The sequence below is a fragment of the Folsomia candida genome, unplaced genomic scaffold, assembly GCF_002217175.1.
Source record: "Folsomia candida strain VU population unplaced genomic scaffold, ASM221717v1 Fcan01_Sc042, whole genome shotgun sequence".
NCBI classification, from domain to species: Eukaryota; Metazoa; Arthropoda; class Collembola; order Entomobryomorpha; family Isotomidae; genus Folsomia; species Folsomia candida.
The window spans coordinates 210,225-234,479 of record NW_019091234.1 but is presented as its reverse complement, the minus strand read 5'-3'; the positions used below and the strand labels follow the sequence as shown (position 1 = coordinate 234,479).

Sequence of the window (24,255 nt, the reverse complement as noted above, 5' to 3'; positions counted from 1 at the left end):
CTGAGAGGAGGATCAAGACATTCCTTTTCCTGGAAGGATTTATTTGACGACAGATGCAGAGAGAGAGGAACGTAATAAGTGAAGTGAGTGGAATTGAATGTAGCCTTTAATAAAGGGAGAAAGGAACTCGCTGAGTGAGCACGAAAAGAAGGATGAGCATCTCGTAACTCTTTTGTGAGGCAGGGAGGTAGGCATACATACTCTGCATGAGTAAGATTTGTGACCCGTTCTATCCATTTTTCATCCAGAATCTCACCTGCTCACCAAGCAAAGCTACCTACACCTTCCTATCATAAATAGTTACGGAGGAGTGATAAATCTTGGAGAGCTTCTGCATACGCACCACTTCTGACTGGAAGATCCAGATGTAACTTTTGGACCTCAACATCCTCGCATGAAGGGAGACGCGAATAATAATGGAGACCTTGTTGTGCGACCACCACATGCAGCGTGGACTTTCTCCACTCTCACCTTGCCGTGAATCCATGTCAGAAAGTACGGAGAATCAAGTCTGCTCCCACCACCCACACAAATAACGGAGTCGAATAGAAGACCTCGTTTGCCTGTCTCACTCACCTGCAGAGACGGGTCGTCGACTTGCTTCTTGGCCCATGCAATTCCTTCATAACGAAGCAGGATGTCTCAATCAGAGGCAGAATGGTGAGTGGGTGGGTGGTTGGATTGGGCTGTGTGTGTTTTGTACGTACACATCAAACGGAAAGGCCAAAACTTCTTGAGTTCCAATCGCAACGCAATCAAGGTAAAGTTGATCAAAGCCAAAATTTGGCTCGGATTGAATTTTGAAGGATCTCCACAATTTGTGAAAAATGAGCCAGCCATGTGTGGGCAGCCTGGTTTGTGAAACGGAAATACAGACGGATTCTTTATGTCGTTGATATTTACATAAGCATTGTAGTCATCATCTGACGGTTTGGTGTGCGGATAATTTCAGACAATTTGTTTACCAGCCAGCGAGTTTGTTTCCAGGAATGAAACTCAATCATGAAAGTTGTTCGATCTCTCTGTGAAGCCCTTCATGGATGAAAGTGTAAGTGGATGAAATGGCGACACGACGGGCACCAGGTTTAATCAGGTCACGAGAGGTTGCTGGGGCGAGAATAGCCGCGACTATGGACGATATTAGAGAATTATGCAATCCCAATTTTCAGAGTGACGCATGTAATCGAGCGATATTTCACTACCCATCAAGCCGAGAAAGTGGTGGCTGACGACGACAAAGATGATGAATGAAGAAACCATTGTAAATCACTCCTTTGTGTGATATGAAATTATCCAATAATAGCTGTACCAATTTATCACACACAACGTTTAATTAAAATCAGCATCATCATTCAATGAGAGCAAAGTGTGTCATTCGCACCCAAATTACATATATTTTCTAGCCACAAGATTGAAATTTACTGAGAGGTCGTCTAAATAATAGCACGCGCGAGCATACCTGTAGTTGCGTCAGTGGTAGGTAGGCAATATGTAAATATGCATAATTCACACTTCCGCACATCTGAATGAAGTACGCAGCCTGAATGAATCGGCATCTGTCTGACGACGAGTGCGATGTCCCCTCGAAACCACAAACAACAACATGTCGAGAAGCTTTTCCTTGTTTAAATAGTGGGACACGGGGCAATGGCGAAGTTGGAGCGTCCCCCGAACAACACGACTCGATTGTTATGTATCCTGGAGGAGGACAATGGGAACAGAATTGCTTTCACCCACGCAGAACCACCGCACATCCCCTTGAAACTTTGTCCCACGTTGAAAACTTGTCAAATTAATCCGACTGACAAATTAATTGAGCTTCTCTTCGCACCAGCCAACAAACAACCATTTCCACTCTACAAAATCATCTCCAGCCAATGCCACATGTCATGCCCACACAAAAGTGTTATTGGTTCAGGGATGAGTAACGATGTACATATTACTTACTTACTTGATATCGGAAAATATTGTGAATTTCATTTCCTCTCAAGTCTGCACGTGGATAAGCATGCGACGCATTTTCTTGCCTCGCAGTCATCCAATATGCAGGCACGTATGTACGCTCAGAAAGACAGGTTTTTGCAATAAATCGTGTAATTTCGCATGGAGTAAAGGCAAGCAGTCGAGACATAGTCAATATTACTTTTTAGCATACAATTTGACAATGGCTCGTTCCCTTTGTATTTATGCATGGATATTTCTCTCTTTGTTGTACTCTCTCTCAACTGGGTTCATGATGGGACACGTGTGCAATTTCATTCGACAAATAAAATTATGCAAATGTTTGATGCTACTCGATTACCATTTTTTCCTCGCAATAATGAATGGGGGAATGGGGATAACAGGAATAATGGGAATGGGCCATACATGAAACACCTCTAGTACGATACATGGGGAGATATGCATTACTTTCTTGATTGGATCACGGGGTGAAAGGGGAGAAAGTTTTCTACTGTTGGATACGTGCAGGGAGAAACTTGCAAAAACTGATTGCAAATAAATGACGAACCACCATTAGCGATGATTTTCCAGTTCAATTTGGTCGGGGTTTCAACCTGAAAGAGAAACTTTACTCTTTCTTTGCCTGCCTCCTAATTTCTTTGCTTCTCCTCTCTCTACGCACGTACTTCTTACTGGAGAAAGTTGCAGCATGTGCGATCAGATCCTGTTCTCATGGACGTCAAAAATCGCTCTCACCTCAAACTCCAACACTCGCGGACTATTTTTAACTCCTTTCTCATCAGAAACAATGGGATTCTAATAATAATGGGGGTTCAGCTTGTGATGTGATGGACATATTTGGACCAAAATAATACCCACGACCCACTCCGTCCGCTGTCCGTTACGTATCTGTCTGTCTGCCTGCCAATGCCACCTTATTTTGAGATTAATACAAACTGCGACGCTACATAAATCTAATTTGATTTGATGGAGGAGGCGAGAGGGATCATGCAGATTGACCAACTGCTCTGCGGCTCAGTTGTGAAATTCCATCCCATTTAAGTACAACTGGTGGTGATGGTGTATCCCTTTTCGGCCAGGGTCTCATCTGCTCTTGCGGTTGCCGACTTCAATGAGAATTACAGATTGAACTGACTGCGGTTTTCATGGATGTATTTATCATCAGATTGGATCAAACCCTTTGTTGTGGCGTTGTTGGGAAGGATAGAACACAAAAACAGAAGGATTTCCACCGAAAATAACTAAGCCAACCTCTCAAAACACTTAAGCGATGAACCCACATTGAATTTCACTATTCATCAATTGATAACAAAAGGCCTTGAACAATTTCCTGTGCCAAACAACCGGTGGTGCAACTATGTACGCATAAATTGGGCTCAAAGGTTTCCAAAAAAAGTAATGAGCTGTAAAAAACATGGGGTCGTTTTCGTGGAGAAAGTGGTAACTTTTTTCTTGGTAGAAAGAAGAAGGAAACTCGCAAGTAATAATCGTGGCGAAATTCGAGTCGAATGAGCAGCCTTCTCGTTAAGTGGAGGTGAACTTGAGCTGCATAACTTGAGCTTTGGTCGTCCCCTGTTTTTTTATATTTCATTTTATTTGTACTGAAAGTTGCATTGCACTCTAAACAAAATTGAGTAAAAAAGAGGATGACACAACAGTCGAGGTAAAATTTGTCCAAAATTGAGTAAAATTTGCCCAACGTTGTGCGAACAAGGTGCATCATCATCATAATTTTACTCAATGTTGGACAAATTTTACCTCGACTGTTGTGTCATCCTCTTTTTTACTCAAGGTTGGGCAAATTTAGTACAACTTTTTTTAGAGTGTGGGATTGAAAAGTAAACTTTCTCTCCAATTTCGAAATGCCCACGTGATTAGTAGGAAAACTCACATTATTTGAACAAGTTTAAGTCGAGGAAGGATGGAATACTGTTCTTGGAAGAATCCTAAGTGGTTTGTTTTTCTCCTTTCAACATGTTAAATAAACTGAAAAATTATGGAGGTTCCTTTCCACCAAGGACAAATTCTAGTGACCTGCCCACATCGCACACGAGGAGGAATTATTGCGTAATACTGTATTCAAGGTTAGTTTTCAGCGAAATGTTTGCGACATGTTGGCTGAACGAATTGCGTAAAAAACGTAATCTAAAAATATGATTGTCGTCGCATGAAGATCAATCTGCAGGAAATAGGGAATTATAATTGGCAGCGTGCGGAAACATGAAATCTGCTTCATGACTATTCATTATTATTTGCCATGTATCTGTCAGTGCAAACATGATTTATGGACGGATGATTCCTGGCGTGTCCCGCACGACATGCTGCGACACCGACTCGCTTTCTCCCAACATGTGTATGTACCCCAATCAGTAAGTGTAATCAGTATGTAATTGGGGTATAGGCTGATGTGCAAATTTACTGATATGGCCGTATAAATCTCGCCCAGATAAGGACGGGTTTACATAACTCGTTGTGCAACATGTTATTTCATGGTGAATGATTGCTTTTACTACTAATTCCAAAATTTAAATAATTGCATAACGAGCGATATGCAGATATGTTTGCAACTTTGTTGAAGAATTGAATAATAGGCAGCACTAGCAATTAATTACGTGAGAGCATCAATGCTGAATAATTGAGCATTAGCTTCTCCAACAAGTTATAAATGATTGCATAAAATTTGGAGGTACATAAAACTAGGGAACACAACTTAATTTTGGATCGCTCTGTCAACACGTGTCCTCTGAAAGCGGCCAAAGTATTGCCCACAGCGCTTCTTTATTCCAGTTTCAACTTGTTCAAACTTTTACCTCATTTCAAGGTGAGAAAATAATCCGGGGAGTCATGGCCATTCATTTGACGGAGAATTAGTTGTTGATGATGCTGTTCTCGCCGTGAAATGGCCATGACTCGTCGCTGGATTAATTTCTGTTAAGTGATTGCGACATTTATTACGAAATTATATGAACAGTTCTGCTGTTGTTCAACATTTCATTGCGCAATTAGTAGAATAATTTGCCAACTAAATATTCAAGGGGAGAGAAAGTGCCAAGTCCTATGGTTCTTCTTTGTCTCTAAATGGTCGGAATTTATGCAAATTTGGCCTGACTCAAATTGACCACGTTACTTTACAACCGAGACCTAGAACCATATTGTACACTCCATGCTACTTGGCTGATGTGCGAATTAGTTATGCAGATATTCCACAACAACATGGATCGATTAGCGAATAAATGGGGAGAGGGGATTTGGAAGGGATTTGGAGGGGAAGATTTGATAATGGTGTTATTATTGTTCCTTTAATTCTCTCTGAGTGAGTGATTTTCCAAAATCTGTCCGGAGCAGGCACACAAAACAACCTTCTTCCTCCATCCAGTGAAGCAAACAAGTCGATGGCTACTCTGCTAAATGCCGTATGACATGAAAGTGTCAAGTGTCAGTGTCAATCATGTCTTGTTCAGCGACTGGAGGATATGATACTTTCCCGTCTGCTGCAGCCCTTGTTTTCGTCCTTCATATTTTTCACTTCCCCAAATTTCACCAGTGCCTTCTCTTTCAAAACAAGACGAGGCCAACTGTTGGGAAAGTATGCATTTCGCAATCATCTGTCTAGATCAGCGTGGTGGATTCCTTCGTAATCCTTATTTGAATATTCAACTTTCTAGAGCCGTTCGTTTTCCGGATTTCCCAGTCAGTCAGTCAGGCAGCCAGTTAGTCGGACAGTTTGTCAGTGGGGTGAAATATGTTCAAGATGATAGCAGGAAATTAGGCGGAAGGTGTTTGGGGCGAGCGAGTGAGTGTGGTGAGCAAGTGAGGGCATTATTGGACGGACGGGTGAAATGAATCCCTTCAACAAACAACTTTCTTCCCATCACGGTAATCATAAAGGCGATGGCACGTCACCACCTTTCTGGATGACGGGATTACCAGAAACCACACTTATTAATGCTGTCGTGCTTCTCGGAGGGCTTACGGCCTGTCAGAGACGGATAAATGCACAAATCTCAAAATCAGTCGTTCAATCCGCAAACTTCAAAAGCAGCAGCAGCAGCGGATAAGCAGGGGGTGCACGTGGAGGCGGAGTGGTGTGTGTCCTCGTCTGACCTTGGACCATGAAAAGTATTTACGAACTACTTTCGATGTGTGCAATCGCTAATAGTACGAACCATTCATAATGTGCGAAATCATGTATGCCATCTAACCTGTGGTCGTCTTTTGGTTTTATGTGGTTTTATGTGGCGGGTGGGATGCAAAAATTAAAACTGAGAATAAAAGCTGGTCGATCTCCCTCACCTTTCTCACCGCACTCTCAATGTGTCCTTGCGAGGAGATGGAGTAGGTGCGGTTCAGCCTTGCGCCCGGGATTGGGGGCCCCTGTAAGATTCAAACGGTCAGTCTATGCCACATAAATACGTACAAATGTATAACATGGAGGGAAATGGGGACAAACCGTGGGCAGTGAGCGAGATTGATGGGTCAGCATTGTTCCAGGAGGGTCCAACTGTTGCTGCGCTGGTGGCTGCTGTCGTTGGTACTGCTGCTGCTGATTGTTGAGGTGTATTCGCACCGGACTTGGTGGTGACCGAGGAAGCTGTGGCGTCTCCACTTCTTGCAGAATTATGGGAAAATATGCTTGGGAGCAGCGTCTCTGGCCAACTGGAGGATAATATTGCTCTGATTGTGGTGGGTACAGCGGTGGTGAGAATTGGTCTGCTGGGTCGATTTCAATCTCAATCTCAGTCTGTGGATTGTTGTTGTGAGGGTGCTGATAGTGGAGCTGGACTTGTTGCTCTGGTTGCTGCTGCTGCTGCTGCTGCTGAGGTGGCTTTCTCCGTCGTCGAGAAGATCGGGGTCGTCTCACACTGCTTCTGGTGGGTGAGGTCTTGGTACTGCTGCCTGGAGACCAGAGGGGAATCGAGACGTGTTCGATGCAGTAGTCGACGGAGAGCTTGTGTCGCCTGGCTTGTGAGATGGAAGGGTGGTCCTGGTTGGCGTTGGTGTGTGGGGCAGGATGATACTGAGCGTTACTCTGAGCGTATGGGTTGAGAAGGTTACGGTTCTGGTGTTGTGGGCTTGGTGGGAGTCTGGTTGGGCTGGTTTTGCTCGCGTTGGGGCTGTGATTCTGATTTGGAACGACTTCTGGGAGTGAGTGGCGCGCCTTGGTGGAAACGGAGGGGTGGACAACTTGGCGATAGTAGTAGTACGGCTGGACCAACTGTTGCTCTTTGCTGACACGGAATTCCTACGGGGAGCACAAAGATCAAGCGAGATTAGATTAAGGTTCAGGAAATGCAAAGCTTAATCGAATTTATCGAGCAAGTCTCAAGGTGACTGCTCAAGAGGCTCAACTAACGAGGCAGTAAAGTGCGATGCCCGGCGTGGGCGGTGGTGTGTGGTTGCTTCGAGTGTGGAGACTCCTCGAAAATCTGGCAAAGTTTGCCTTCCAAGAAATAAAAGTCAAGCGCTGGTGTGTGGGTTTTTCCAAGAAATCTTTTATGCAACCAACATTCCCACTCACAACTAAATTCCCGTCTCAACTTTTTGCTAAAAAATGAAATTTACTAAAAAATTGTGCATTATTCTTACAGCAAAGAAGATCCAATATCAGAATTTGGAGGAGTAGAAGAAATCTGAGTGTTGAACAACTTGTTGCCTTAACTTTTGCTTGTGCTTCCTTGCGTCCGCCCAAGTGAGCCGAGGAGAGAAAGTGAGACAGAAGGCGAAGAGAAAGTGTGTGCTTTCACTATCGAGGAGAACGTCGCACTGATCCCCGTTTCTCCTTGGGCTTATAATACCATCAGCAGCACCAGAATTTCCCTCACCACTACGCGAAGCTCGTTCCGAGGAAAATAGTATGCTTGGCTTTCCCAGCAGCCGCACAGCTCCTGCTTATTACCACTCTGCATCCCATTATTCTCTGGGGACAGGGAGTGAAATTATGAACTACAACACTCCCATGCATGGCTTTCACCCAAGCATATTTGGCTAGTCAGTAGTCAACCTAATTTCATGCTCAGACGGAATAAAGATGTGCACCCCATTCAACCACCAAGTCCTCCATTGTGCACCAATTTGTCATAGAAAGCTTAATCCAGCAATGCGGCAAAATTGATATCTTGCACACCCGGCCAGGAGCAGTCGAGCAAATTCCATGAAATAGGAAACCACCATTATTGAACAGAATTTCTGCTGGAATTTCTGTCCAACTCGGAGAGAGGACTTAAATTCCCATATAGCGAGTGAGTGAAAGTAGGAGAAGAAAAAGTCCAGCGAGGTCTCTCTCTCGAGGCTTTGGAGACAAGAGTTGCAAGTTCATGGAGGAGAGAGACAAAGCTGGGGAGCAAAATAGGCCAGTCTGATAGGGATCCTGAGGGGAAAGTAGTCGACTAGAAAGGAAAGTACAAGCCGCAGCAGCCAGGTTCATAAAAAGGACATTTTTCAGCTCCTCTGTTTTCACTTTCGCCAAAAAGTTAGAAAACAGATCCCTCCTAATACTCGACGAGTCTATTTTGGTACCTCTTCCTACTTTGCAACCATTTTCTGGATCACTTTGTACTCTACTTTTCCTCCACTTGAAATGAATCCGAGTGGAAGCCATAGTTCACGAGAGAGAGAAAGCAAAAGCGTACGATAATGGACGCTAAATGAATTCACGTCGTCACTAAAGTCATGAAATTGAGCAGGGTTGGTGAGCTGTGACCAGAGTATGGGCTGCAAATAGTGCATTACCGAGTGGAACACGGTGGATAAATAGGTGGATGGATAAGACTGATGGGGAGATAGCAGGGAAGGTGGGTGGGGAGGAGAGAAATGGAGGTGTGTGTCACCATGAAATACCAATATCTAACACAAGCGTAGCTTCTTCAGTCATCCATGGTGTGTCACGTCTGGCCCTATTGAAAAATAAGGAGTTCACCTCCTACACGAGTAAAAAATTATCTCTCAAAAGGTGTCGTTTTACACATGCGGATATTTTTGCTTGCATAACCTCCTTTACTACGTCCAATTTAGTGAAAAGTCTACAAATTCTGCGGAATCACTGGGTGGTTGGTATTGTCTTCCTGTCCGCGGTGGTGGTGGTGGTGTGGGCCACATTAGGCATTCACCGCATCGTTTAATGGGATCCTGGCAATAACTATGAATACATACAGGTCTGCGTGCCCTCCTCTTCCGGATGGTCCTCTGGAGACGGTGATGAGGAAGATGTTTGCTCATTCGGCGTGCCCACCAACCAACCCACCTCACCCACCTTTCCTTCCTCGGCTTCAAATAAAATTCTATACACTGCAAACAAGGCATATACACCCTTTAGTAAATAAACAGATTTACAGAGACCCAGTTTCGCGAGGACACAAGGCGACGGTCTCCAGGAATTATATGATCTATTTTCATTTTGCTCTATCCAACAAAGGTGAGCACCGTCAGAAGAAGTCTAGGCCCCACGTGAAACATGGTGCAGAGCAGGAGACGCAGCCTACGAGCACAACGGCGTATTATGTTTTTGCGAGATCCATTACCTTTCATAATTGTTTACGAATTAAGGCTTAATGAATGTTTAATGATGAATAAAGGTCCATGCTACGTGATATTTTATGAATTTGGTCACAACCTCAACTTGCTGCGTGTGTGCATGGTTCAAGTTGAATCTCATGACCTCGTTCCCTCTCTTCTGCTCGCAAAGTGTTCCGTTTCATTCGGGTGAAAGTAAGTGCTTTGCGGTGGTGGTGAGAGTAATAAGAGCTCAGTTTTGAAATGTGAATATTGTGGCGACAGTTATGCAAGGCTCACCTTTGAAGTCGAGGATAAGACGGAGAAGAGACACATTTAATATGGCGAGGAATTACACAAGCAGAGAAACTTTCCATTGTGAGTGCATACTCCGCATTACATTCTTGATGACAGACCACATGGTAAAATTTTACCTCTGCTGGTCCAAAGTTCAATAGAAATCCGATTACTTGGTGAATATACAAACAGCAAGCTAAGAAAACAAGCCTCTTATGGAAATCTTTATCTTGGAACCGAATCAATAACAAGATAAAAAGTAAGTATTCGTTCCTTTCAGTTACAAATACGATGCCCAGTAAATAATACGGACTTTAAAAACAGGTTGGTCTACTAGGTGCCACACACCGAGTGACGAAATTTCCACCAAAATTCAGTACCGATTGATATGCTGTTAACAGAATTATGTATTATGCAAAGTGACGCAAATTGTCGCAAGGCCACAAAGCAAATTTCTTCCTGTATAATAAGCCGAGAACATAATTGGACACACAGGTGGCTTTACATTATTATAGATTACACACTTTCATCTAAAATGACGTTGAAGGATGACTGCGCTCGACGACGGCGTTTTACAGGGACAAATTTCAAACGACTTTGTCAAACACTCTTTTATTTTTCAATTCCCTTCGTCACAGGGTTGCACTCGGCGTGTCGTGACAGGTAATGATTACACGGCCAAGAAATGGAAAAGTCTTACGAGGAGTGACATGTATGGATTGTACATATATTATTTTACCCTCACCTCATCAAATCAACGGGGAAACAGCCTGCACTTTCACTTCCCGACTTGAGTGCAACCTTTCCAATCTATTTTTGAATTGCCATGCAAAGGGAGTTCCTTCGAAAAAGTGGATACAACACTGCGTTCGCAGTTTATTTAAAGATTTCTAGAGTGAAATTCCTTTCAAACTGCGGCTAATACTGCGTTTTAAAAAATGGTTAACTAGCTCCTGTCGATCCGTCTTCTTGTGGTTTCTCCGTCTTTATTGATTTATTGCTCTGTTAAAGTAGTAGCAGCCTGCCGACAAGCTTTGTTTTTGGTTTTGATACAAATTGAGTTGAGGGTAAAGTATTGTGTATCTCAGGTTAAGACAGCTCGTGCATACGCCATACCACACGCTGTGATTTCAATCATCGGAATCTCTAAATATGGAAAGCCCACGTAAGAAGTAAGTCGTATATTCGAGACGCATAATGCTGATTGGTGATGAAGGGATCGAACCCCCAATTCTCACCATTTGAGAAACTTACTTGAGCACACAATATTTGCATAATATTATTCCACAACAGAAGAACGGTGGTGGTGTGGAAAGCAAATAAGATACAAATTCCAGCCAAGCCTGCGAAAGAGAAAGTTTGGTTTGCTTGAAACTGAATTAGGATGAGGATGCGATCACTACTACCACATAAAGAATACGGACGGCAAAACTGTTGGGATGGGAGGAAGGAAGTGGTCTGCAACAGAAAAGGGATTACACTACGCAGCAAGTTTTAAACGAGATGTTTGAAGATGTTTACGATTAATACGGCTTACGGAGGCTCATGCTGGCTTGGTTTGGCAATAAATTGAGCAGGATTTTCCAGTATTTGCTTAGATTTTAGTCCTTATTAGGTATCTCAAACTAGAGCTCTCTATAAGTACTTGTAGCTTATTTTTAAAGGGAATTAAACGTATGTACGACTGCCAAATTGGTAGTATCAATTCCGGGAATTAAAGGAAGTAGAGCAAAGTAATTCAGTTTTTATCCCGTCGTTATTTCCAAGTTCAATATTTCTTCCGTGAGAAATCCATCAAGTACTTGTTCAGCTTGGAAAACCATTTTTATTTTTCACGATTGAGCATTTTGTGCTGTCACATAATGCATTCGTTGAACCATTAGTCGAAAAACAATTAAGCGTCCACATCTCGTATTCAACAAACGCAGTGTTATATATAATTTCCCTCAAGAATTCGGGTAGTGGGCGAAAAAGATTTCGACTTTCGTGGCATTTCACTGATGAAAGACAACTTTCTAGGTATTTGTGTCCTCTTATAAATCAATGCGTCTACATCATGAATAGCACATTTGAATGCCTATCTGATTTCCATAGCAGGTGGTATGACGGAAAGATGATACGATTGTGGGTGGATTAATGTTGAAATACTTTGGGACGAATTATTATTGGACATTTCAAGGTTTGTGTGAATACCAACTTTCATGCATTTGCTCACACGTTTGAGTGAATACATCAGCTTAAAAATTGTAGGAAGGCTCATTTTGAACTATATAAAACTGTAGTTTATTTCATGTATACTTTACATGCAACTTGCTACACAAATACGCATGTAATAAATAAGATAAGTGCAAATTTAATTCTTACCATTGGTTAGAATTGGTATGTAAAATTTCTATCAAATAGTAACAATACATTTAAAGAAAATAAGATGAAATTAAAGTTATTTTAATTTGATGTGAATTTGATCCTCGTTTACGAATGAACATTTTTCCAAAGTTGAAGATTATACTAATTCGAGTGCCAAATAGTTTCTTGCGATCCTGACCTTCCTACATTGCATACATTTTGAGGTGGGGGTAAATAATCTTGAAGACCTTATCGAGATCCTTGAAAGTGGTAACTCCTGAAAATAAAGATATTAAATAATTGTAGTGCCAACTGAAAAATATCTCAAATCACTCCCTCCAAAATAAATGTAGGTAAATATAATAATTAATTACCTTGTATCATCCCGCTCCCAGTCCGGAACACCATCACATTAGCTTTCGGAAATGGCAAAGCCATCGAAACTCCAGTAAACGAGTCAGGCTCATACCTATCAGCGAAATGAAATGATAAACGTAATTATTAATTAACTAGATGGATTATTAATGAGTATGGAATTTGGTCGAATGGGTTTCTCACGTTATTTGTGGGGTGAGCATTCGATTCTTGGAGAGGTGTCTCAACCTAATCTTGAAGCCAACACTGAAGGTGGCAGAGATGTTTTTAATCAACATTCCAAACGGTCTCACATTGAATCCCACCGACCGAACCATCGCTGTGAACTTTCTCACTGCAATCTTGCAAGCCTCCACCGATTTGGCCCCAGAAACGGTCATCCTGCCAGCCGGGAAAATCATGGCCGTGGCGATTGGATCTTTGAGACGCATGACCAAGGGTGCGAATGACTCGGGATTATAGCTCAAGTCCAGACATGCATCAGCAATGGATTTCAGGTCCAAATCTGCTCCCAAGTTCACCGACGCCACCACAGATCTGACAAGCAGTAATATAATAAGAGCAGAATTAAAACACCATCAGTTATCTTTTTTGCTATTCATATAATAATTATTTAATTGCAAGAACTTACAAAACGGTTGGTTCCAACCCTTCCGGCGGCTCAATTGGACTCTGCTTCCACGGAGCATTCTTCAACTTGTGCGGTTCGGGAATGATGAAGTTGTACTGCGAATCAAGTTCGTACTTGGGATAAACAGTGCCCTTCCCATTTCCGAGAATGCCGTTGGCTTCAAAGATGGCAGGACTGACTTCAAAAGCAGGCCGTTGTCGTGGCAGATTGCACGGCACGAAACTTGGTGGATCTCCTTCTCCTCCAGTTCCAATTCGTCGAGCCGCCCGAAGTGGCAATTTCCGAGCTGTCTCAGTCGCCACCAAACTTGTTTTTCTTGCCGACTTTCGTTTGCCCTTGAGGTTTCCTTCAGCCAGTCCATCCTTCTGGCAGTCGTCGAAAAACTGATTTTCTGCTTTGACAGCTTCCAAGCACTCTTTCCGTAGTCGCTTCCTCTTGTCTTGACCCCTCAAAATTGGGTAGTTTCCAGAGTCGACGCGGACAAGTTTGTTGGGAGGCCACCCGTCTTCAAAGTCATCCAAGGAGCACGCATCAGGACTTTTGGGCTCATCCTTCACGGCCAGGTTTCTTTGCGTTGCCATAATGGTTAATTACGACCTGCAAATAAGTACAGGTGTGATTAATTTATCGCAGAGAGAGGGAAGACCGACTACTTGTATATTAAATTCGGCAGCAGTAATATCCACCTTCTAATAGTTGCAAATTGCAGCTATTAGAAGGTGGGAGGGGAGACCAATTTACTATCTAGCACCTACCTCCCCCCAATGTGACTTGCACTAATAAACTAATTACTAACGGACATTTACCTCTGGCTGTTGAATTTCACAAAATTTGTTGAGGAGTGCAAAAATCCGTCCGTCGTTGGCTGAGGCTGCTCGGCTAATGGTGATGGCTGACGTGGCACTCGACTCGTGGCAGAGTTTGCAATGAAGCACCACCAGGCGGCGCAGCAATCAGGATTGGCCACTTGACACTTGGACTCAAAATCAGTCTCACCATCTTGAGAGTCTCAAGTTGAGACTCGTTCCGTCTCAAAATTCGCAACGGCTGACGGGTCCGTGACCTTTCTCTGAGTCGCCAAGAAGGTCGGCTCACACGTCAAAATCATTTAGAAGATTATTACGTAGCCCTGATTCCTACAGGTTGATAAGTACACGAAGCACTCACCTAGTGAAATGCTAGCACAAATTGTTGAAGTTTTTGCAATTCAATAAAAAGTCAGAGGGTCAACAAGTGACAAATGCAACAGTTAGCGACATATTTGTGTATGTGGACAGCAGCATACATGAAAGTTGTAAATTAATTAATTACTGTAACCTATTCAGTTAGAAGGCAAACTTTGGCGAAAGAAAAAAATCATAATTTAATTTAATCATAAGAATTAAATTTTATGACCAAAATGGTTGAGTGATTTGAGAAGGAGGTGGTTTGGGTGGAAGGAAAAGATGAGGTTCTCAGAAAAAGTTCATGACATAAAGTTGAGCAGCAATTCATAATCAATTCAACTGGATTGACTTAATCATGGTCTTGGTGTGTGTAGGTGGGACAGATAATAATGTCTTCCAAAACTGGTTGAATCTTTATGTCGAAAAAACGTAACACAAACATTTAAAAGTAACATTTCAATATTATGCAAGTACTTTCTGCACAAAGTGAGTTCTCATGCATGACATGCAAATTTTAATAAAAAAGAATCTCATCTGTTCCATGATCTCGAATACAATTCTGTTTCTCTCAGATTTCCAATTAATTCCTGTGCTTGCCTTGCTTCCTGCGCTTGAGATGCATGCAGCTGCATCTGATTTCCTTTTTTAAATCATTTTGGTTCCATGTTGTTTAAAGTTATCAAATTGTTTTTCCTCTGCTTCGCATTTTCTTTGCTCCTCTGTTCTCCAGTTTTTCATTATCTCGCAAACTGCAGGCCTTATTTAGCTACCGTGTACATATATTTACATCCACCCAACTTGAACGGGTTACTTGGAAATTATCGATCCTCCGCAAAAATGCTCACCACCAAACCAACCACGAAGGAAGCGAATTGTTCCTTTGTGAGTAAATCCTTTGAATACAATTTTGCCGAGCAAGGTCAAAGTTTTGCCCGTCAAGTTGGTCGCCTCTTCTGTGTAGGACACATTAAATTGAGTGAATCTGGCTTCGACAGCCATTGCCATGAGGAGGACCAACCAACGCAACTGGCAGCCAATGTCTAGACCATGAAGCTTGGTCGACACAATTTCGATCATGAACATATCATCTCACATTTCCTTCGATGGAGACATTTCTCGGAAAAATCCGGTTTCATATTTCACACACACGTACCCGACGGATGGACTAGATCAACTTCCCCACCAGATAGACCTCCCCTCTTACAACAGTTAACACATACGTAGTTCGGCATCTGCATGGACTTTCACTCTGCACGCTCACGATGCTACGGGTCCCTATATCAGTCCTAGAACTGGATAATAATACAACCGATAAGCACGTTTCCCTCCAGTTCCTCTTGTTGATGACAACCAATAAATTCAATCCGGAGGGAAAGTTAACCCTCCACTAAAATTCCAAATGAACCCAATGCACTGAGATTGAGAGATCCAAGCCTCGTAAAATAAAATATCACCCTCATTCCCACAAAGTTTATCTCCTCAAACTTTCCAAACTGTTGATGAAGCATAAAGACGGGAGGGACGATAAAGAGATTCGGAGTCTGCATGCAGTGATAGCAGGGGGAGAAGAACAGCAACTTGTTCACTATCCGTTTTATGCCCCCTATAAAAAGACTGCAAAAGTAAAGCTGGTTGACAATTTGGCATTACAGAGGCACGAGTGGGGAAGGCTCCATCGGCGGCACTATTAATACACCAGACCACCAAAAATGTCTACAATTCATCACCTTCGCATATGCAACCCCCGTCGACGTGGGTACTGAATTGTATGATGTTGTCAACAAAATTGAATAGGAATAATTATTACGTTATGCAATGCGACATGACGCTTCAATGGTCGTAGTTACATCACATCCGCCCTACCCACCCATTTTCTCTCAGAAAGATGGAAATATATAAATGTATAAATGGATCACGAGCACTACTTTTCTTCTCAAGAAGTGAAATTAAATTATAGAAGTACGTCAAAAATCGCGTTAAAGCCGGTAAATAAATAGTTTTTGAGAGTAAACGGGATAACTTTTTTCTGCTGTGTATGTAGTGCACTGCACACAAATATTATCTGCCTCTGCATGAAAATGTCTGCATTATAAATAAGAAATGCAATACCGCCGCAGGATACAATGGAGTCGTGACAGGGATGCTAAACGTGGCATTACTAATAAACTTGAAAAGTTGAAATGGAATACGTGACTAAGGACGATATTCGGAAGGAGGACCATTTGGCATCGGCCGGTAACCTGGATCTGGCCTGACCTTTCCAACCAGGAAAACTTTGCTCCGTCCCCCAGAGTGGTCAGGGGAGAGAGAGGGATAGGAAAAGGTCTAAAATATCTGCAGATTGGTGCAACAAGTGCTCCATTTAGTGATCCTCCTCTACTTTCACTCTTGTCGGGAAGAGAAAGAAAATGGTTCGTTGTAGTCAGCCAGCTTTCCCCAGGGAGCAGGCTACGGGAGGCAGACGGATGATGAAGGCATTGGTGGGACGCTCTCGTCTCAACTCTCACTCTTTAGCCCTTCACTTTGCAATGCTAAATTATTTATGCCGTCTCCACTTCCTAAATGTGGAAGTACTTACTACGTAGGCATGTAAAAGTCACTCTAAAGTCACTGCTCACTTTGACATGAATCCGCTTATGTAAATATCTCCTGTGTCATTTAATTCAAGTTTAAATTTTACATGAACATTTTACACAAGTCCTTCCACATTAGGGCAATCTTCTACTTTGGAGTATTGTTCTTTTTTGGCATGGCTGGCAGAATGTCTTTTTCCGAGGTGGATGTGAGCTTGCATTTCGGTAGGAAGTGAGAAAACGTAGTTAGGCATCGACCCGGAAAACAACAGGAGGAAAGAAAGTACAAGATTGTGTTATCCTTGACATTGATAGGAGATGAGGACGCATCAGAGCGAGGTTCCAAGAAATGCCAGTCATTCGACATGTTCTATATAACGTAAAAATGTGCATAATCCTTCAACACCTGCCGCACACAAGGACGACGACGACGTACGTGACATAAACGGCAAGACAAAACTTTTCTCACTCCATTTTTAGGAAATATTTATTTATGTAATTGAAAGAGACGTCATTAGCAAGCAGACTTTTCATCATCGCAAAAAAAATGTTTTGGCATATGTCTGGCAAAGCTATTTTCGAACGTTGCTAAAAATATGGAGCAAGTTACTCGGAGAAAGTTTCGCATTAGATGAGAACATGCCGTGATTGTAGGACTAACTGCGGACAGCCACCTACCCACCGTCGGAGAAAGCAGCAAGAGTCGACTTTCTCCCACTACCCGAGAGGGAAGCGAGAGGACAACTTTGGAGGAGCTAGTTCCACCACTCGAGTTGCACCTATTTTCTAGGGACTCACCTGTTTCAACGTCGTGTACACGCCGGGCGGGCATGATTTTGTACTGGAGCGTGTTCCCGCACCACGCCTCCCGTCCCGTTCGATGTCGCCGAGAGAAAGACAAGGTCGTTGTGGGGGGTAGAGGTGGGAATTGCTGTACTTCCTCCCACCCCCATTGTTCACGCCACCAGTCTCTCCCGCCCCTTGCTTGTTGTTATTGTTGCAGCTGCTGCTGGACCCTTGGACAAGTTGGCTGTACTTGTAGGAGCGGAAGGAGGAGTTGTTGGAGCCGAGGGGGCCGATTTCGAGGGGAGTGTCGTACCGCGCAATGTCCCCCCAATCCACACTTTTTCTCCGGTAGCGGTAGTGCTGATATAGGAGGATGGAGACGCCGATGAGGAGCGTGAGCCCCACGAGGACCACGGTCACCAGGACGGCTGCATTTATCATTATACTTGTTTAATTGGTTTACGTATTGCTTCGGGTTAGTGGTCTGTCTTGGTCATTGTTATTTCCTCGTGTGCAGTAATAGAGCAACCTCGTGCTAGCTGGCTCCGTGCCACATGCTGCCTGAAAGTGAGAATCGTTAAAATTACTGTAACGTAATTTCGTTTTAGAATTTTTTATTTGTAATCAATTATCACTGCTCGTGAGTCATGTGACGGGTTCATGGTCAAACCCTCTGTAATATTAATGCATGCCTGGTGGTGAGTAAAGTAGCTTTTTAGTGGGCAATTAAACAATAGTTTGTGATTTAGTAATATTGTCGTCATCTGACATTGAAATGAATACTTTGACTAATTGCGATAATGTTTTCTGGTTTAGTGCCGCAATTAACCGAACCCACACTACGAGGAAAACAATGGAACAATATACAAATTATGGAGTCGCACTAACGAGAGGACGCTGAAATATATGTGTGCTCACGAGCTTGGAATTTATTCACAACTTTAGCTCCCCAAAAATTAACCCTTGAGGAGACAATCTTCAAGCCATGATGACAGCAGGAAGTGAACCGCGTCCCTTACTTATCGTCGCTCACTGCCTTCTCCTCGTGACCTTGGGGGCGAGAGTGGTCTCCAGTGCGGAGGAAGTCGCCCCCACCTTGAGACGAACCTTCTCGGACGAGGAGCTCGTCAATTTTTGCTCCACACGCCACACTGGCGCCCAGGCTGTCAAGCCACATGGCTACATCCACCCGATCTACTGCTCTCGGTTCATCATGTGCGCAAAGCTCAAGAGTGCTGAGGGCAAGGATCAGATCAGCGCGGAAGAAAAAATTTGTCCCCGTTGTCCAGAAAGCGTAACTAAGCTGGCCAATGATCCAAACCAACCTAGCAAGAATCGATCATCTGCAGTTTGTAAATTTGGACATCTTCACTTTGACGAAGAGTCACAAGTAACGTTATACATATCGCTAATAATACTTAACTCACGAACTGCTAGTTCACAAGTAAAATTATTCGTCCGTATTTCTACTTATAGACGTGTCGACCCCAAAAACGGCAATGCATTCAGAACGAGCTGCCGAGCAACAATGTTTGGGGCCGGAAGGATCTCAGCTCCGTCTGTGTCGATGTTCCGATTGGAAGCACTCAAACATTTGCGGATCCATATCATTGCGGAAAATATGTGACCTGCCATCGAGACAAGGACTACTTTAGGGATTTGTGGATTAGTGCGGAAGCCTGTCCGTCCTGCGAGTCCACCACGCCCGGCTGCCCCGACGGCTACATGCACTACAACCCCAATGGGACGGACGGACCCCACTCCCTCTGCCATCTGACCAATGTCCTCCCACCCGAAACTCCTCCGTGCAACCCAGATACGAGGAAGACGCATCCCATTTCTGGAGGGGGCCCGGAAGTGCTCTCGTCCACCACTCCCCCCATTCTCGACGTGCTGGATAACATCCCAAAATCCTACGAAGTCTCCGCCGCCAAAACGTTTTGTATCGAGAAGGAACAGGTGACGAAGCGCTACGCAGTCCCAGACAAGTGCAACTCGTACTTTTTCTGCTATGCCGACTTATACGACAGGGACGGGGACATGCGGCCACTGAACAAAGTGCACCATTTCCAATTCAACTGCGACACTTGTTCCGAGATCCATTCAGAGTCGGGCGATTGCAACGCGACGACGGGCGGTGAGACCAACTTTCTCCAGTTTGACTTTGAGCAGCAGACGTGCGTGGTGCCGACGAATGGGACTTGCCTCCACGACGGGACTTTCAAAGTGAATGAGGCCGAGGTTCAGGCGGAGAAAGTGGAGGTGGCGAAACACTCCTGGAAGGTGCCCATGCTGAGCCAGGAGGAGGTGAATGCCTTCTGCAAGGAGAAGGGCTCAGTCGCTGGCAATTTTAAGCATCCCAAGGACACCACGTGTGCCAGATATGTCGAGTGTTGGGAGACGATGGGAGTGTACAAGGAGAAGGCGTGTCCCCAGGTAATAGCAAACATCGTTAATATATAGAGACCATTTTTAGCCCGAGTCAGGGCTTATGGAACCGTCATGTCCGTCCGTCCGTCTGTCTGTCTGTCCGGCACGATAGAGCCAAAACGTCTGAACCGATTGACTTGAAATTTTTACCATATCTGTATAGGACAAAGTTAGGAAACGAGTTCGAAGATGGGCGAAATCGGTCAAGTGGTTGACCGGTGGGGGTCATCGGAGTGGGTGGGGTATTATGCACCAAAATTTCAGAATTGTCGTAGAAAGCTGATATTTGGTACAGAGGTTGCTAATGCCTCCTAATAGATAAAAATGACTTCAAGTTGGAAAAATTTTCATCTTGAGGGACCCTGGAGGGTGACCCATACCGATTTTTCAAAATCGTCATATTGAGCTGAAATTTGGTACACAGGTTGCGTGTGGGTCTTAATGGAAGAATATGAAATGACATTTGTAAAATTTTTATCTGGAGCGACCCTATGGGGTGACCCATACCGATTTTTAGAAAGTGGCTGAAAAAGATGAAATCCAGCACGGTGATACTTAATGGCTTCTTATGAAATAATATGAAGTTAAAAGTTTGCAAAATGCAACCAGAGTGACCCTGGGGGTGACCCATACTGATTTTTCGAGATCTTCATATCGAGCTGAAATTTGGTATGGAGACTGGACTATATGCAGCTTTAGTATGTATTTCAATTCGGACAAGAAGCGGACTCGGACTTATCGAGTCAAGGACTCTGTCCCTGACTCGGGCTATATGGAGTCTGCACTGTAGGTTTTTGACCGCTTATCGTATCGACACGTGGCTGGTGTCACCCTCAATTTCCAAGTTCATATCGAAACCATTGTAAGAATTTAAATGTATGGAAATGAGATGGTGATGTCACTTTTGGTGGGAATTACTGATGCCACAACCAATGGCCATAATTTTACTTTATTCCCACATTAAACCTTCGCAACTGCTTAACGTTGGTCTATCCACCAGTGCCACCACAGCTACAAAGGAAACAAGACGGCCTGTCCTGCTGGGCATTTATACTTTGATCCCAGTTCGGGCACCTGCCAACCCGGAAAGAATGACGCCGCGTGCAACCCCGAAGTTCCGGAACCCACGGTTCTGCCCGACCTGACCACGCCCTCCTCGATGCAATACGCCCCCGAGGACAAGGCTGACATACCACTCGAGGAAATTTCCGATGAGCCCGTTCACCCTGACCTCATGGCTTCCAAAGAGTGCAATCTCAAAAACTACGTGCAACGTGGCTACTGCAAAAACTATTTCACCTGCGACAGGAAAACCAGAATGGAGAAGCAACACACATGTTCAGGACGTTTGTACTGGAATCCCGACGTCGGGACGGTTCACGGCGGGGTTTGCGACTTTCTCAGAAATATCGACAACTTCACGCTCTACCAATACAAGAAGGATCCAGGGTGAGGGATCCACGCTATTTTCATGCATGTAACAGCTGCATAAATCTGTGCATTAAGGTGAGCTTGTTCATTTAGTTGCCCCCTCAATCTGGCCTATTTCCGCGTGGACGAGAAGGAGTGTTCCAACGTTTACTTTTACCACCATCCTACCCGCACGGAGGGGAAAGAGGTGAAGCTAACCTGTCCGGAAGACTTGTTGTGGTCCAAGGAGGTCCAAACCTGTGTCAAATGTCATCAAATCATGAAAACGGACGGGGTCACTCCTTGCTGCGAAGGAGGACAGGCGGAGGCGGAGGATGCAGATTCGAGGAGAAAAAGGAAAAGGTGATTGATTCCGGGGAAAAAACTCCTCATTTCTTAAACTCTTTGTGTTAATTGTGCAATAAATCATCTTGAGGTTGAGGTTGGGAAATAAAGTTTTCATTGTGAAATTAACCACGCAATATGAAATAAATAATTAAGTAAGTAAGAAATGACTGCTCTTTGTTCAAGTAAATTGTCCTTGACACAACAACAGCACGCATCACCACACGCCGAGTACGTTAACATTTGGAATTGTCAAGGGTCATTAAAATAGTTGAATGGTTACACAGGCTTTAATGGCACGGGTTGAATTTCAGGAATTTAACTACAAACCATAAATATGCTCCATGTTAAATTTCCTCAACAAGTCCCGTCAATCAACAATAGCCAACTAAATTCCATTGTGTTTCCCACTTGAAGTCTCGAAAATGCACTGCTCCTCAGACTTGGGAGACATTTGTTGTTAGGTGAAAGGAAAAATGCGTGCTTTCACTGCCACCACCACTCATCTCGCGTCACTCTCCCTCTTCTGGGCCTGGATCTTCAGTCTCTGCCCCTTTCTCCTCGCCTCGTCCATCCAAGTGGAGGACGTCACGCAGCAAACGCTCTCCGACGCCAACCTCACCTCAATCTGCCAACGTCTCCCTTCTTCCCTCACTTCCGCCACGCCCCACTCCGTCACGCACCCCTCGTACTGCTCACGTTACATCTCCTGCTCCATCGCCCCCACCCCTGACGAGAACGGAAACAGAATCGTGGCCACGGAACACGTGTGTCCTCGCTGCGACGCCAACACCCCAAAGTCCCAGTGTCCCTACGGCTATAAGAATTGGCACGAGGAGTCACAATCCTGCGTTCTGCCCTCCACACAGGACAAATGCAGACAAATGGAGCTGGCCACTCACAACGTGTGGGGCTCACCCTCGCTCGCCTCCGTCTGTGCGAAGTCTGACCTTGGCCAAGTCGTGCTCTATCCTCACCCCACATCCTGCTCGGGATACGTCAAGTGTTACAGGGACGCGGTCTTTAAGGGAGACGTGTGGGCCGTCCCGGACGCTTGCCCGGCCTGCGATCCGACCAATTCGTCCTGTGGGAAGGAAGGGTACCTTCATTACGCACCTCCCATTGGGGACTCTGACTCTGTATGTCATCTGCCTGGCGACATGGCTCCCGAACACAAATGCAACGACGCCATGCTACAGAAGGGAAACGAAGAGAAGGCCCCAAAAATAGGTGACCCTTCTCCATCCGTACAGCAACTCTTACTCGAAGGGAACTTTCCAACGATTAACCAAACCCCGTATGCCGCTAAATTCTGCATTCCGGGACGGAACAGCTCCCACAACGCCACGCCATCCCTGGACTGTGCAACAGGTATTTTTACTGTTGGGCCAATTTGTTTGACCGCGATGGTGACATGCGTCCTCTGGTTGACGTTCATCACTACGAGTTCACCTGCCCCACGTGTTTCGAGCGTGAGTCGGAGGGGATGAGCTGTCCCTTAGGTGAGGCAGGCCCAACGAGGAGTAATGGGACTTCCACGGGATATCTGACCTTCGACTTCACCGCCCAAGACTGCATCATTCCAACGAACGGCCATTGCGGACGGGGTGTTCACAGGAAGAGAAGTTGGAGCTGAACCACCAAAACCGGAAGTCAAACCAGAACAAGAGGAGAAACTCAACAGCCCAGCCGTCTTTGCCGAAGCGAGAGAATTTTGTAGGAAAAGGGACCAAGTTCCGGGGAGGATTGCGTCACCGGCGAAATGTCAAATGTACTATGCTTGTTGGGCCAACCTGTACGATAAGGCTGGGAACAAGAGACCACTCGAGAAGGTGGTCCACTTCAAGTTCAAGTGCGACAAGACCCCAGACTTGGCCGGATATGAGACGTTTGATAATACGGAGCAGAAGTGCGTCCTGCCCAAGGAGGGGAAAGTGTGTCGGTTGGATGGAACTTGGGGGACATGGATCCCAACACTGTCCATGGCACCCAACCACGTGATACCTTCTCATCCCACCGCCCCGGAAGTGATCGTTGCACCAGAGGTCACTTCACAGGGAGAGGAAATCGTGCAGCCAAACGACTTGGCCACCAAGTTCTGCAAAGGAAAGGGGAACGAAGATGACGGGAATTATCCACACCCCTCCGACCCGCCAAAAGCATCCGCATGCCTTCGCTTCATTCAGTGCTGGTTCGGGCAGAATCTGTTTAAAGAGATGAACTGCCCAAGTTGTCCCAGAGCCAGCATGACCTGTCCGCACGGGAGACTGTTCTTTAATGCAAGCAGTGGAGATTGTGAAACAACTCCAAACCCGGAAGTGTGCATCACACCTCCACTTTCACCTCGACTTTCACCACGCACGAAAAACAATAAGAATGCCAACAAGACCACAAAACTCAAAGTCCCTCCGACCGACAAGAGTGTTGTGCGTCCATCTCCGGGTCA

The 24,255-nt window shown here is 44.6% G+C and overlaps 3 protein-coding genes across 4 annotated transcripts in view; 1 reads left to right on the top strand and 2 right to left on the bottom strand.

Annotated features, from left to right (window-relative positions):
• LOC110861429 overlaps positions 1–24,255 on the bottom strand; it is a 54,232-nt gene that overhangs the window by 19,079 nt on the left and 10,898 nt on the right. For both annotated transcript variants that reach the window (XM_035844778.1, XM_035844779.1), the window contains exons 2-4: positions 17,637–18,185; positions 6,413–7,204; positions 6,256–6,336 (exon numbers count right to left, since the gene is read on the bottom strand). In XM_035844778.1, the coding sequence (XP_035700671.1) occupies positions 6,256–6,336; positions 6,413–7,204; positions 17,637–18,065 (1,302 nt within the window). In that variant the 5' untranslated portion in view covers positions 18,066–18,185. The remainder of the gene's footprint in view (positions 1–6,255; positions 6,337–6,412; positions 7,205–17,636; positions 18,186–24,255) is intronic.
• LOC110861510 (TATA-box-binding protein) lies at positions 12,004–14,042 on the bottom strand. Its single transcript, XM_022110636.2, has 5 exons — positions 13,906–14,042; positions 13,100–13,696; positions 12,652–13,005; positions 12,468–12,562; positions 12,004–12,370 (listed from the first exon to the last, which is right to left on the bottom strand). Exons 2-5 carry the CDS (start codon positions 13,678–13,680, stop codon positions 12,297–12,299), a joined length of 1,104 nt encoding a protein of 367 aa, XP_021966328.1. The 5' UTR covers positions 13,681–13,696; positions 13,906–14,042; the 3' UTR covers positions 12,004–12,296.
• On the top strand, positions 18,044–21,933 carry LOC118433131. Its single transcript, XM_035844780.1, has 4 exons — positions 18,044–19,014; positions 19,101–20,060; positions 21,055–21,503; positions 21,579–21,933. Exons 1-4 carry the CDS (start codon positions 18,610–18,612, stop codon positions 21,829–21,831), a joined length of 2,067 nt encoding a protein of 688 aa, XP_035700673.1. The 5' UTR covers positions 18,044–18,609; the 3' UTR covers positions 21,832–21,933.

Excerpts from the sequence above, each read along its gene's own strand:
- LOC110861510 (XM_022110636.2), bottom strand. The coding sequence starts at position 13,680 with ATGGCAACGCAAAGAAACCTGGCCGTGAAGGATGAGCCCAAAAGTCCT. Across the intron at positions 13,006-13,099 it reads GGGTTGGAACCAACCGTTTT|ATCTGTGGTGGCGTCGGTGA; the intron begins GTAAGTTCTTGC and ends ACTGCTTGTCAG. Across the intron at positions 12,563-12,651 it reads ATGCTCACCCCACAAATAAC|GTATGAGCCTGACTCGTTTA; the intron begins GTGAGAAACCCA and ends TTTCGCTGATAG.
- LOC118433131 (XM_035844780.1), top strand. The coding sequence starts at position 18,610 with ATGATGACAGCAGGAAGTGAACCGCGTCCCTTACTTATCGTCGCTCAC. Across the intron at positions 19,015-19,100 it reads ACTTTGACGAAGAGTCACAA|ACGTGTCGACCCCAAAAACG; the intron begins GTAACGTTATAC and ends TTCTACTTATAG. Across the intron at positions 20,061-21,054 it reads AGGAGAAGGCGTGTCCCCAG|TGCCACCACAGCTACAAAGG; the intron begins GTAATAGCAAAC and ends TCTATCCACCAG.